General features: G+C 36.4%; 1 protein-coding gene across 7 annotated transcripts in view; it reads left to right on the plus strand.

The window, feature by feature from the left end:
* HDAC7 (histone deacetylase 7) overlaps positions 1-13021 on the plus strand; it is a 288082-nt gene that overhangs the window by 253604 nt on the left and 21457 nt on the right. For all 7 annotated transcript variants that reach the window (XM_063428246.1, XM_063428264.1, XM_063428254.1 and 4 more), the window contains 9 exons: positions 35-209; positions 1452-1654; positions 3449-3649; positions 4637-4856; positions 5880-6013; positions 6207-6327; positions 7967-8016; positions 10543-10650; positions 12820-12875. In XM_063428246.1, coding sequence (XP_063284316.1) covers positions 35-209; positions 1452-1654; positions 3449-3649; positions 4637-4856; positions 5880-6013; positions 6207-6327; positions 7967-8016; positions 10543-10650; positions 12820-12875 — 1268 coding nt within the window. The remainder of the gene's footprint in view (positions 1-34; positions 210-1451; positions 1655-3448; positions 3650-4636; positions 4857-5879; positions 6014-6206; positions 6328-7966; positions 8017-10542; positions 10651-12819; positions 12876-13021) is intronic.

Here is a 13021-nt window from a genome sequence, read left to right on the forward strand (position 1 = left end):
TTCTAACAGTATGTTTGCTATCGTCAATAAACAGGGAGATATAGAACGGAGGACATTATCTGGTATGGTACATGTCCCCCTTGTGACGCATCCCACCGTCTTCATGTCACCGGGTATAGAGGGTCATGACGGTACCAACTCATTGGCAGCTCGTTTGCAGCCAGTAATCATCCTAGAATCCTCAGGAACTCGTACACCTTTAGTGGCAGGTAGGTACTTTAGGATTTACACTACTACTTAATGGCAGTAGCTATGGTCGTGTGCTATGTTCTGCAGTATGGTGAAGAATGTTCTCAAGGAAACACAAATATTTGCCAATGAAAACACTACATGTATTAGGTTTTTATTTTTGAACAGAATGTTACTCCTTCCTTCTAGAAACAATGTTTACGAGAAATAAAAATAAAAATAAAAAGTTTCAGCAGACGCCTTGTCATTTATGTATTTTATCACCCAAATGTATAATATCTCACTTGTCTCATCCTGTTTTCTGTAAAAAGAGGATTTAATATCAGCGGTAGAAGGGTTTCACTACCCACTCCTTTGCATTACACAAGATCGCACAGTTTCTGATGATTTTTCTGCTTGGCTGGCCCCAGTACATTAATTTGCCTTCTTTATTTAGTACTATATTTAAAAGAAGAAAAACTACCACAACAAGAGGACATAGTCTTAAATTAGAGGGACAAAGGTTTAAAAATAATATCAGGAAGTATTACTTTACTGAGAGGGTAGTTGATGCATGGAATAGGCTTCCAGCTGAAGTGGTAGAGGTTAACACAGTAAAGGAGTTTAAGCATGCGTGGGATAGGCATAAAGCTATCCTAACTATAAGATAAGGCCAGGGACTAATGAAAGTATTTAGAGAATTGGGCAGACTAGATGGGCCGAATGGTTCTTATCTGCCGTCACATTCTATGTTTCTATGTAAAATATGTGTAATACAGTCAGTCTCAAAATCTAAAATACAAATAGGTAAAAGAACACTATTAAAAAGGTAATTTTAATTTGTAGTTCAGGTTAGTTAAGCTCACTAATAGCATTTAAAATATGTAGGGTATATGTGAAATGAGATAGAAAGGGATACAAATAAATACTCGTGAAGTTTATCCAGGCATTAAGTACATAAAACTCTCAGTTTCTGTAATTGATTTCTTGTGTATAAGCCAAGTACATTTTTTTTTACAATGTCTGGAACAAGGAATTGCCATTGTAAAAATAAAAAAAATCTACTGCCATCTTGTGGTTACTGTAAACATAGGAACCTTGCACTTCATACTATAGTGTCTTATGCTTTGATTTAGTTTTATTAACAGTTCCAGACCAGAGTTACAGGACTTAACATTTTGTTTTTTCTTGAAGAAAGTAATATTGAAACAGGTTTGCAGCCAACTGTTAATTGTGATTGTAATGTGTACAGGGGATAATATTTCCCATTATTTCTGTTTCAGTTCAAAGTCTAGGTTCAGTGCCTTTTCAAATCGCTCCTTCCCTTCTAAGCAATCACTCATCAGTTCTTGGACACCACAAGGCATTAAGCAGAACCCGTTCTGAACCAATTCCTCAAAATCAGAAGACACTTCAACAGCAATTGCTCTATCAACCGCAATACCCAATGTACACTGAACATTTAAAACAGCGGCAGTTTAACAAGGTAAAGTTTACTGGAAAAAGCCATGTGTGTTTTAGGCAATATACATATATTTTTTTAACTTTGTTTTGTTTTTTTTAAGACCTAAATTATTTGTGTTTATGAATAGTGTTCCATGTCTAGACAGTGGGACTGGTTCGCTAAATTTGCATGTTTGTTAAACCTATCTAAACTTTAGGTTGATGAATTGCATCTTTCATCTGTATCTAACTAGTTAACAAAAAGGACAGAACAACCCCTACTGAATATAGAGATGAGGGATAAACTGCCAGAGACAATGTACATTTTAGAGTTATAAACAAATGCCTTTATCTAGGAACAATTAATGGTTTGACAACTGTCAATTGTTCCACAGTAATTAAGTAAATTAGGTCTTGAGACATGATTCTAACAAACCCTCTGTCTATATAAAAGCAGTGTTGGAACAGATAGCACCTTCAGGCACAGCCCGACATTGTTTAAAGCAGGTAACACCTTCAACTGTGAAGAGAAGACTTATGTTGCCAAGATAGCAACATGTGAATAAGAGACTTGCCTGGAAACATGTATTTTCTCCATCACACAGAGTTTTTGTATTGCATTGAGAAGTTGAAAGGATGGTTAATCATAATGTGACATCACTGTCAAACATGGAGGGGGTGTTATGGTCTCTTGAACCTTTGTTGGACCCATAGTCGGCTACTTGCATAGAGTGAGTGGCAACCTGAGTCAAAAAGATTTCTCAGCTTCATGCAGTAATCTCAGGGGCTTAGCCTGTAGTTTGTTGTAAAGCAAGATATATCTCCAGGCTGTGTCACAACTACCTTAGGCTTCAAAACATGGAAGGGGCAGCACAACGGAGATGACATTTTTATGGAGGAAGTAGTATTCCTTTAAGCTGCATACATTTCCATAATAACTGGGACACATTAGGTGTTCTAAAACGAGATTATCATTGTATCCAATTCTTTTTAAGGCTGTACTTGATGGGTATGTTTTGTTTTATTAAACCAACTTCCGTGTCATTAAAGTGCCAAGATTCACATTGTACTGAGCAACTTTGTTACGCACCTAGCAGATATATAAATGTATGATTTTACCCTGGACAATAGTAGGGGATCCCAACCCATTTTTATTTATTAAAACATATATTTTATTATTCAAACAACAGCATAGTGGTACAAATGATTCAGTAAGGAAAGATATAAAAATCACTTTGCTGCCAATACTGGAGTTTAACTCCTTAAGAAATGAGTTGTGGAAAGGGGGACCTGGGGGGTGGGCAAAGGGGAAAGTGGAAGAAAAAACAGGATAATTTAAAGAACGATTACTACAGCACTGATAAGAATGTCCAGGTGGGTCATATACGATATTCCTGCAAGATTCCCTTCTTAACCTCTCGATGTCAACGAAGCCATAGTTGAAAAAGCGTTGAGCCATCATGACCACATTTTATGTACATATTTATACCTGTCCTATACCTGTGAGTTTATCTGTGGACAATACGTTTTATATTTTACCATCTATCTGGGCTTTGTGTAGAAATTGAGAATTCCAGGTTCTTGATAGGTTAACCTGACAAACATCTAATATAAGTTTATTGGTACAAACCATTTATTTTATTCCAAGTCTTTTCTTTGAACCCAGATATTTTTGAGACAAAGTAAACATTGAGGGTTAGCTATAGCATTTTCCATGAACATCTATATCTGATATAATCCCTATTCCTATATTCTTGGTCAAAGATCAAATGTACTGAGCGAGGCTTGTAAGTAAGTAATCTTTTTGACATGGATCTGTACTGTTTGTTCATTGCAGCGTCTGTCAAAAACCAGTGAGAGACCAAGGTTAAGCCAGATCCCATCAGAGGAGCTTGATGACAGTGGAGCTGCAAGTGAGAGGCCTTCAGAGGTAGGAGGAAACTCTCTGAGAGGGCATGGCGAGTCCTTGAGAGGTGGTCTGCATGATACGCACAGCTCCAGCCATTCAGTGGTTCAGCAACAACATTATCTACCGCAGGTACAAACAGCCTTTCAGGCCTATCATGCAGCCATTAACTGGCTCCTTCCAAACAGGCAATCTTGTGTCCAATTAGGAAAGTGCAGATTGTGGGCTATGTAAATAAATAATATATGATGGCAAGTCAATTCTACACATTATATTGTGGCAAATGTGATGTCAATAAAAGCAAAAGGCATACAGGGTTATTTACTAAGGTTAGAACCCAAAGTGAATTAAATTATAGTGCCAGAGTAGCTGAACTGAAAGCCTAGCTGACGTGGATAATTTTTGTTTACCGTAAATTTTAAATTCACTTTGAATTCACATTGAACTCTCACTTTAGTGAATAACTGGAAGGTTCAAACAGAAACAATCGGAAAATTAACATACACCAATTAACAAAAATCTGGAGTTAATGAAGTGTAGCAGTCTGTTTTATTTTTAATGTTTACTTTTTTTCTGCATTAATACATTTGTATTTGTGATATATGGAAAATAAAGCTAAATGTAGAAATCGATACCCATTTATCCTGGAACTGGGTTCTTAAAAAATGAGCTCCTTGTCAATCATTGTTGCAAGCTCTGTCCTCTGCACCTGGCAGTCAGCACAGAGAAGAGGAATGCAACTATATTTCTATTTATCCTTTTTATTTGCACTGTGTATCCTGTCTGAACTGATCTGAATTGTGATGTCCAATGCTATTTTAACAAAAATGTTAACCTATTTTCAATAATTTATTCACTGGTGTAATTTTCAGAGAGGTGGCCGTTCCTCTTTAATGTACTAATTTTAATTATAGGGCTATTCTGATTGGAACTTTAATTGTGGCAGGGATATATATATATATATATATATATATATATATATATATATATTTATATCTGAATACACATTAATATGTCTCTCTATATGTCTGAAAATGTAATATTAACTCATCTCTTTGTGCGTCCTACATGGGGACTGTCTGACTTATGAGGAATGTATGATTATTCTCTTGATTTCAGACATGCGGATGGGATCAGAGTCACCATCGCAACCTCCAACAGCTGAAAAGGTCTGCACCACTTGACACTCTCATGATACCACTTCAGCAAGGCACACATCGCCCTCTCTCAAGGGCAAAGTCTTCTCCAGCTTCAGCCTCCTTACCAACTCCAGATCCCTCTTCTAAAACAATATCACTAGCTGTGCCAGAACAGGCTACCAAGCCCCGCTTCACTACAGGTAACTCAAGTGTTTACAGCCGACCTCTGCCTTCCTATAGCCAAACCAAGTATTTCACTGGATAACCGGGATATTGTATACTATTCAGATTTCTTCTTATCTTCATAACTACACCAAACTTTATCAAAATGGGATACACAGTGCTAAGCAAGAGTTTTATTCACAGCCTATTTTGTTATTACAGTGTTTATCTACCAGTTTCTACAAAAGTATCATAGTGTCCAATATTTCAGCCATTTTCTTCAAATTTAAACTTATCAATTAACAAGTACCTGTAATATTAAAATTTAAGTGGCTCGTTGACTTCATGGGAAGTACCACAAGCGTCAAACATACCACAAATTCAGAAACTATCTTGTGCTAAAGCTAAAGTGGCCAGATGATTCCTTTACTTAGATATGTTTCAGACCTGTTAATGGAAAATGTATATTGAATTCAGAATTCCATTAATGTACGTGGAGGCCTGCAGAATGCATCTTTTCTAAACAGCCATATAGCAGCCTATGTATTCTATGTCTACTATTCAGTGTTTGCCCACAAGCTGGCAAAGCACTATGGGATTTTCAGTTCTACAGTACCTGGAAGGCACCATTTGTGCCTTATGGTGAAAGGCTTCATTGGCAGAGAGGACTACATGCTCTTAAAGTGATGCACCAAGCCTCATATGCACCAAAGTTTATTATGGTAGGTGTAGTGCCAGCAAGCACCCTTAGTCTCTATTATTATGTTAACATTGATTATGTAAGTCATTTCTTAATTTAAATGCACTATTGTTCATCTCATCCCCTGAAGATTCTGAATTAGAACGTTTACAGTACAAGTAATTTCGAATTAGAACCTACATATAATATTACTGACACATCAAACTGTAGATGGTACTTCAACTCACAAAGGTGTTAAAAAAAAATGAATCCAGGTTTTGTAACTTGAAGTCATCATCATTATCATCATGCGTTTTTCTGTGAGACTAATTGGAGACATGTGTGCACAGGTCTAACATCTTGTCCTTTTCCCTCCGGTCAGGAATTGTGTATGATTCAGTTATGCTAAAGCATCAGTGCACCTGTGGAGACAACAGCAACCACCCAGAGCATGCTGGGAGAATCCAAAGTATCTGGTCCCGCCTGCAAGAGAGGGGATTGCGCAATCATTGTGAAGTACGTATAGCCACTGTAAAAGGTCAATGGATTAGTAAAATAAATAGTAACTATAAAAAATATGCATCGTTTTGGTTCTTAATCTTGAACCTCATGGACTTGTCTATTCTTTAAAGTTCTTTCGGAATAATCCTTGTTGCCGAATGTCTCTCTAAGATACCTTTTCTTGTGGTTTCTCATCTTTCTATCACAGTATATCCGGGGAAGGAAGGCATCCCTCGAGGAACTGCAGTCTGTACACACAGAGACTCACGTACTGCTTTATGGAACCAATCCTCTGAACAGACTGAAACTGGACAACCGCAAGCTGGCAGGTATACCTGACTGTCTTATCGTACCGACAATACAAGCCAGAGGTGTTAGCAAAACAATGGGATACTTCAAAAGCTGTGCAGTAATTTCAGATGTTTCCGTTTCACGATACCAGACATATGCTATTCATTTCATGTAGAAAAAAATCCATTTATAAAGAACTACCAGCACATTTTTTTTTTTTTTTTTTTTGCTTTTTTTACTGTTGTGACAGGAAAACCATTCATTAACAATTCTAAAACCTTTTAATTTTTTACAATCCACTTACAGTTTCACTGTGGCTTTCCACTGCCCTCTAGTGGACACCAGTAACACTGCATCTAATATCTACTTTGTTCTACGAACTCTGGTTTCATGTTTTCTTAGTTCATATATTTAAGAAATAAAAGATCTGTGCAGCAAAAAAATATATAAATAGATTCTGTATTTATATTATGAACGTTTTGATATGTTCAGTTGATTTATGAGCACAATATTTAACTTTTTTTGCTACAAAGCAAATTAACTTTTTAATTTTAATATTTCCCATTTTATTTTTGAATTAACATGTGCAATGTATAAATGTAAGGGTAGAATTAAAAAAAAAAGTAACAGACACACAATCTAGCACTTGCGATTATAGATTGTGGTGCATTGCAAATTGTTGTTTCAAAATGTTGTTTGGATCATGTAACAAGTGGAGCTAACTCTCTTACTTATTCTGGGCATCCCTATGAATGTGTAGTAGTTTTAGATGAAATCATCTTTATAGAACTTGTTGTTAGTTTCCAGAAGCATTATATTAGCTTATCCGGATGCTTTTTCTTGACATGGGCTTTTTGTTCCTTTTTACCTACAGTATGTTGTTGAGAAATCAACTTAAATGTGCATTATATTATCAGTTTAGATGTAGTAATCCCTTGTATAGCATTTAAATCTATTAATAAACACAGCATAAATGTTAATTAAAATGAATAAACACACAAACATACTCTCCAGACACAGCAGAAACAAAAGAATCATTAACTAGAAAACAGAAACAGGTGTTTTTTCTCTAGAGCTTTGCATTATTCTTGCAATATTGTGAAAGATGTTCTGTATGCGCATTATATTTTGTTTTATCAGATTCAAATTACACATTCATTTATATAAAATATGTAACTCTAGTCCAATTATATGCAATAAATAAATGAATAAATATCCTAAAATGGACGTTAAAGTCAAACTACACTTAGTACATGTTGGCTTCTGTATCGTTACATGTTATGATTTGCCATTTTGTTCTTTATGGATAAACATTATATACCTTGGGGTTTTTTCCCTACATGTTGGTGTGGTGATTCATGGAATCTGTTTAGTAAATGGTTTCACAGCTAACTTGCATACTTTTTGTTGAATGCCTGAACTGAGGAAAATATTAAATAAACTCGGAAACTAGTAGGTCTTCTTATTACGAGCCAATTAATTATTATTTGAGAGAATAAAAATGTAAACTAATGTTGATGATGTAAAAACTGAAAAACAAAATCTATATAAGAACTATATATACACATGTGGTTGTTATTTATGCAATAGGGGTGTCAGTCCATGTGAGGATTTAGCAAGGTTGTTTAATCAGTTAAAATGTCTTTATCATTGAACTGGATGCTTTTTTCTTTTCAGGCATCTTGGCTCAGAGAATGTTTGTGATGTTGCCTTGCGGAGGGCTTGGGGTATGTACAAACATAGGATTTGCTTCCTACCTTCAATTACGTATCACCATGTTCCTATACACACACCTCCTAAACACATAACGTCTCACTATCCTCTTCATACGAAAACATCTCACCTTCCTATAGACATACACCACTAAGAAGACTTATTGTGTCCCTAAATACAAGTTCCCACCATCACCTACATACGATTACATCTCACCTTCCTATAGACATACACCACTAAGAAGACTTACCGTGTCCCTAAATACAAGTTCCCACCATCACCTACATACGATTACATCACACCTTCCTATAGACATACACCACTAAGAAGACTTATTGTGTCCCTAAATACAAGTTCCCACCATCACCTACATACGATTACATCTCACCTTCCTATAGACATACACCACTAAGAAGACTTACCGTGTCCCTAAATACAAGTTCCCACCATCACCTACATACGATTACATCACACCTTCCTATAGACATACACCACTAAGAAGACTTATTGTGTCCCTAAATACAAGTTCCCACCATCACCTACATACGATTACATCTCACCTTCCTATAGACATACACCACTAAGAAGACTTATTGTGTCCCTAAATACAAGTTCCCACCATCACCTACATACGATTACATCTCACCTTCCTATAGACATACACTACTAAGAAGACTTACCGTGTCCCTAAATACAAGTTCCCACCATCACCTACATACAATTACATCTCACCTTGCTCCTACAGACGTACACATTCATAACGCATTCATGCAAATAAAAAAGGATCATATCCCTAAACCCATGTTACCTCTTATAATGTCTAACATATATACACTTCTCACCATATTCCTACATTCGCACATGTTTGACCAAGTGTTAATTACAATGTTTCTAAACACACATACACTCTCACCATGTCTCTACATACACATACATCCATCTGTCTCTGTTCTTGCACAGAACAAAAAAGAAAAAATAGAGGTTGTGCAAATAGATGCTGTGTGCACAAAACAAGGTGCTACTACTATTTATTTGAAGGACAAACAAAAAACGTCTCGGGGTAATCCCTACGTTCTTGCACACGGACACAAAGCTTGTTCCCATGTATCGTTCTCCAAGAAGCTTCCATCAAACAGAGACCTGTTCACGACACAAAATATTTTCTTATTGACTTTAAATGCTAAAACTTTTTTTCAGTAATATATCAACCCCAAGTATTTCCTATTTGATATTTCATATCCTGATAAGAATTGCAATGTGCAGTCCTCGATTTGCATAGTAACAGCTCATGTAATATTGAAGATGCAGATGTCATACACAATTGCCTTTAGGGATATCATACAGGCAGGTATTGCTGCCTGTTATCCCACACCAGGGATGTGCATACTTCTGTAATACCATTTTTTTCATTCAAATGAAATATGAAAGAGAATATTTCTTTTTCTGAAAACCTTTTTAGTACATGCTTCAAGGGGGCATAGTTTGGATGTATTTCCAACATTCCAGCTACAGATACCTTACACTCATGCTCTCTACAATGAGGAAAGGGGGTGCTGTGGTCAATGACACCTCAAAAGGTTGGTGAAACTTCTTTTTAACATAAGCCCCAAAAGTGAGTCGCCCAACTTCAGCACGGTGCCAGGTCATCTAAACCTCAGGGGATGATTGAGTTAAGGCCTCACACATGGGTTTGATTATCCCAGAATCCCCCAGGTTTTTCCGTGTCTCCTTTGTTATTTTCCTGGCTCTGACGCGACCCTGATGAAAACAAGATGTTTCACGGGAAATGAAAGAAGAAGAAGAAGAAGAAAAAAAAAAAGATAAAATAAATTCCTTTCCAGTGCGTTTATTCCTAAAAACAAACCATAATTGAGATCAGAGGCACGAGCAGGCACAGGCTTTTGGGCTGCAGACTCACCCCAAATCATTAAGTGTTTTATTCATATATACTTCAAGTACTGACATTGTGCTCAAATTCTCTGGTAATTCATTGAGACTGCACAAGACTGTGATAACTGTGATTGTGATGAAGACCTTTTCACCATTATACATGCTCTATTTACCTTGGCCTTCTAGCTGGACTCGTAGTAGAATAACAATTTGTTTCTGCTAGCCAGTGTCCCCATTTTAGTAGCCCTCCCTTGTCCTCACAGTTAATTCATGTTCTTCTAGAGATGTGGTCTCCAATCTAGAACTCTTGATGAGCTCAATTATTTGTACTGGCAATACCTTTAACTTTAAGCTTAATATATTTTTTTTGCAATTCTTGCTGCCGTTACAATCTAGACACCTTTTCTGAAATCAAAGGCAAATCACAAGCTGTGGAATTTTATAGGGGGTTAACAAATCTCATGAACAGTGTGCACTGGCATTAGTATAAACATTGGGTCATTTCTAAGCTTGTAACATTCCTGCCAAACACAGCACATAAAATAGGAATATGTAAGCCACATAGATAACCTTTGTAGACACAGACTTCGTTAAAGGACCAGTTATTCCAGATATACCTTTTATTCTTATCAACTTATTTTTGTGTTTAGGTTGACAGTGACACCATTTGGAATGAGCTTCATTCGTCAAATGCAGCTCGATGGGCAGCTGGTAGCGTGATCGACTTGTCGTTTAAAGTTGTTAACCGTGAATTGAAGGTAAATAATATGAAGCAGTAGCAAGTGATTTATCTGTTTCAAAACAAACTTTCTCAGTCCTTCATCATAGGGATATTGTTGTGGCAAATGAATTGCCAGCCAGTCATTAAAATAAAATGGGGTGACAAACACTATGCCTATTTATTTAGGGTTCTCCTTTTCCAATTTCCAATTTGCCTTTCGATGAAATGAAAATAGAAGATTACCGCACACTTTTACTGATTTCAATCCTGCATTATATGCAGTTTACAAACAGCCTTTAAAAAAAAAATAATGACGTGGTTAACTTTTTGGAGCAAAAATGCCTTAAATATATGAAACCTGAAGAAATAATTAATAATAACAAACACATTACCGAAACAAAAGAATAAGGATTTTATTAATGTGTTAAAACATGTTCGATTTTTTTTTTCTTGCATGTCTTTTATTCGTCTGTTCAAGAGAGCAGTAAAAAGGTTTTCAACATACTTTGCAATAGCTGTTTACCTTAATTATTGACAGGTAGATAGATGGAGAGATTGATTGCATTTTGCATTTCTGTAGAAAATCTAAATAAAAATCACAGTAAGGTCCATATTAGAATATTTCTACTACAAAATGTACGTGTTATTTTTCACATCTGAGCATATTTTTCTAGTTTTGCAAGCATCCTGAATTTCATCATGTAGCTTACTGTCTGTCTTTGATGTGCAGTAATAAAGTAAATGGGACCGTAGAAGCACTGATAGATGTGAAGCTTTGAAATGTCAGAATTTATAGTAGAGAGAATAGCAGCATTTGTTCACAAGTATAGGGAAACGGAGGCTGAAGTGAAAATTATTGGAGCAAATAGTGAAATATAACATACAGAGTAAAACCGAGGTTTAGGTGTTTAAAGTTTGGCAAAAGTTCTTTACACAAAGTATTATTACAGGTAGACGAGGACAAATTAGTTCCTTTCTTGAGGTATTGGGTTGACAATTTTACAAAATTTGTTTAGCACTTGTGACGTGATAGTATCTCATGTTGATATAAATAACAGAGCAAATTGGTTCTGAGCAAGAACTATATGTTTTAAAAACACCCTTATACTTCATACTAATTTCTACAACCCTTTGACCATAAAAAACTCTTGTAGGCTTTGACAGAGCTTGTTCAAATAATACAAATGTGTATTCCTGACCCTATAGTGTTAAAAACACTATTTAGGTCCCTAGCACACCCTTTCCCCCTTAAATAAGAAGTTTACTTACCTTTACTCCAGCTCTGCGCAGGTCCACCGGTGCTGGCTCCACCCTCGATCCGTCTCCTCGGCTGAGATCATCAGAATAGACCATCTCAGCCAATCCAATGCTTTAGGAAAGGAAAGCATTGGATTGACTGTGATAGTCTATTCTGATGATCTCTGCCAAGGAGACGGGCTGGGGGCTGAGCCAAACACTGCCCTTGCCAATCTGCATCTCCTCATAGAGAGGCAATAAATCAGTGCATCTCTATAAGGAATGTTTAGTGTCTTTATGCAGAGTGTGGAGATGTTGAACGTCACACTATGCAGCACTGATCCAAAAAGCACCTCTAGTGGCCATGTGAGTGACTGCCACTGGAGGTGTCCCTAGGTAGCAATGTAAACATTGATTTTTCTATGAAAAGGCAGTGTTTACAGCAAAAAGACTGCAGGGACTGAATATACTCACCAGAACAACTGCATTAAGCTGTAATTGTTCTGGTGACTATAGTGCCCCTTTAGTGTGGAACAATGCTTGTCAAATAGGAAGTTTCAAGTAAGAACCACTTCAAAAAGTATAAATTGTGCCAAGCCCCTGTTTTGACCTCTGCATTATTTTAAGGTATAGTTCCTATTTTCACCTAAAATGGATCACTCCCTTTTTCCGTATTAACACAAATCATAAACCATTCAGAATGTGAATCTGAGTTAAGAATTTAGTATTCATTTCACAGCTAGTAGCATACATTGATTTTGCAGCTTAACCTTCATTTATGGTACTTGCAGTTTGACTTCATAGACACCTGCTGATATAGATATATGGATTTTGGAGAAATGAAGAATCTGATCATTTCATGTTCTTTTGTTAATGATAACCCAATCTTGCAATTCTATTTTCTATTCACTACTCCCTATAATTTGATTAGGTCTATTTTGTGCTCTAATAATTATTTTCTTTGTTACAGAATGGATTTGCTTTGGTGAGACCCCCTGGACACCATGCAGACCCTTCAACTGCTATGTACGAACATTATTTGTATTTGATACTTTCCTTAAAACTGGTAACACTGACACAAGCAATCACCATACTGAACATTAAGATTTACAAAACAATGCGAAAGGCCATTAGGGCACCGTGGCATTATCAATATTTTGCACCTCTGTGTG

Source organism: Pelobates fuscus, chromosome 1 (genome assembly GCF_036172605.1).
Source record: "Pelobates fuscus isolate aPelFus1 chromosome 1, aPelFus1.pri, whole genome shotgun sequence".
In the NCBI taxonomy this organism is placed as follows: Eukaryota; Metazoa; Chordata; class Amphibia; order Anura; family Pelobatidae; genus Pelobates; species Pelobates fuscus.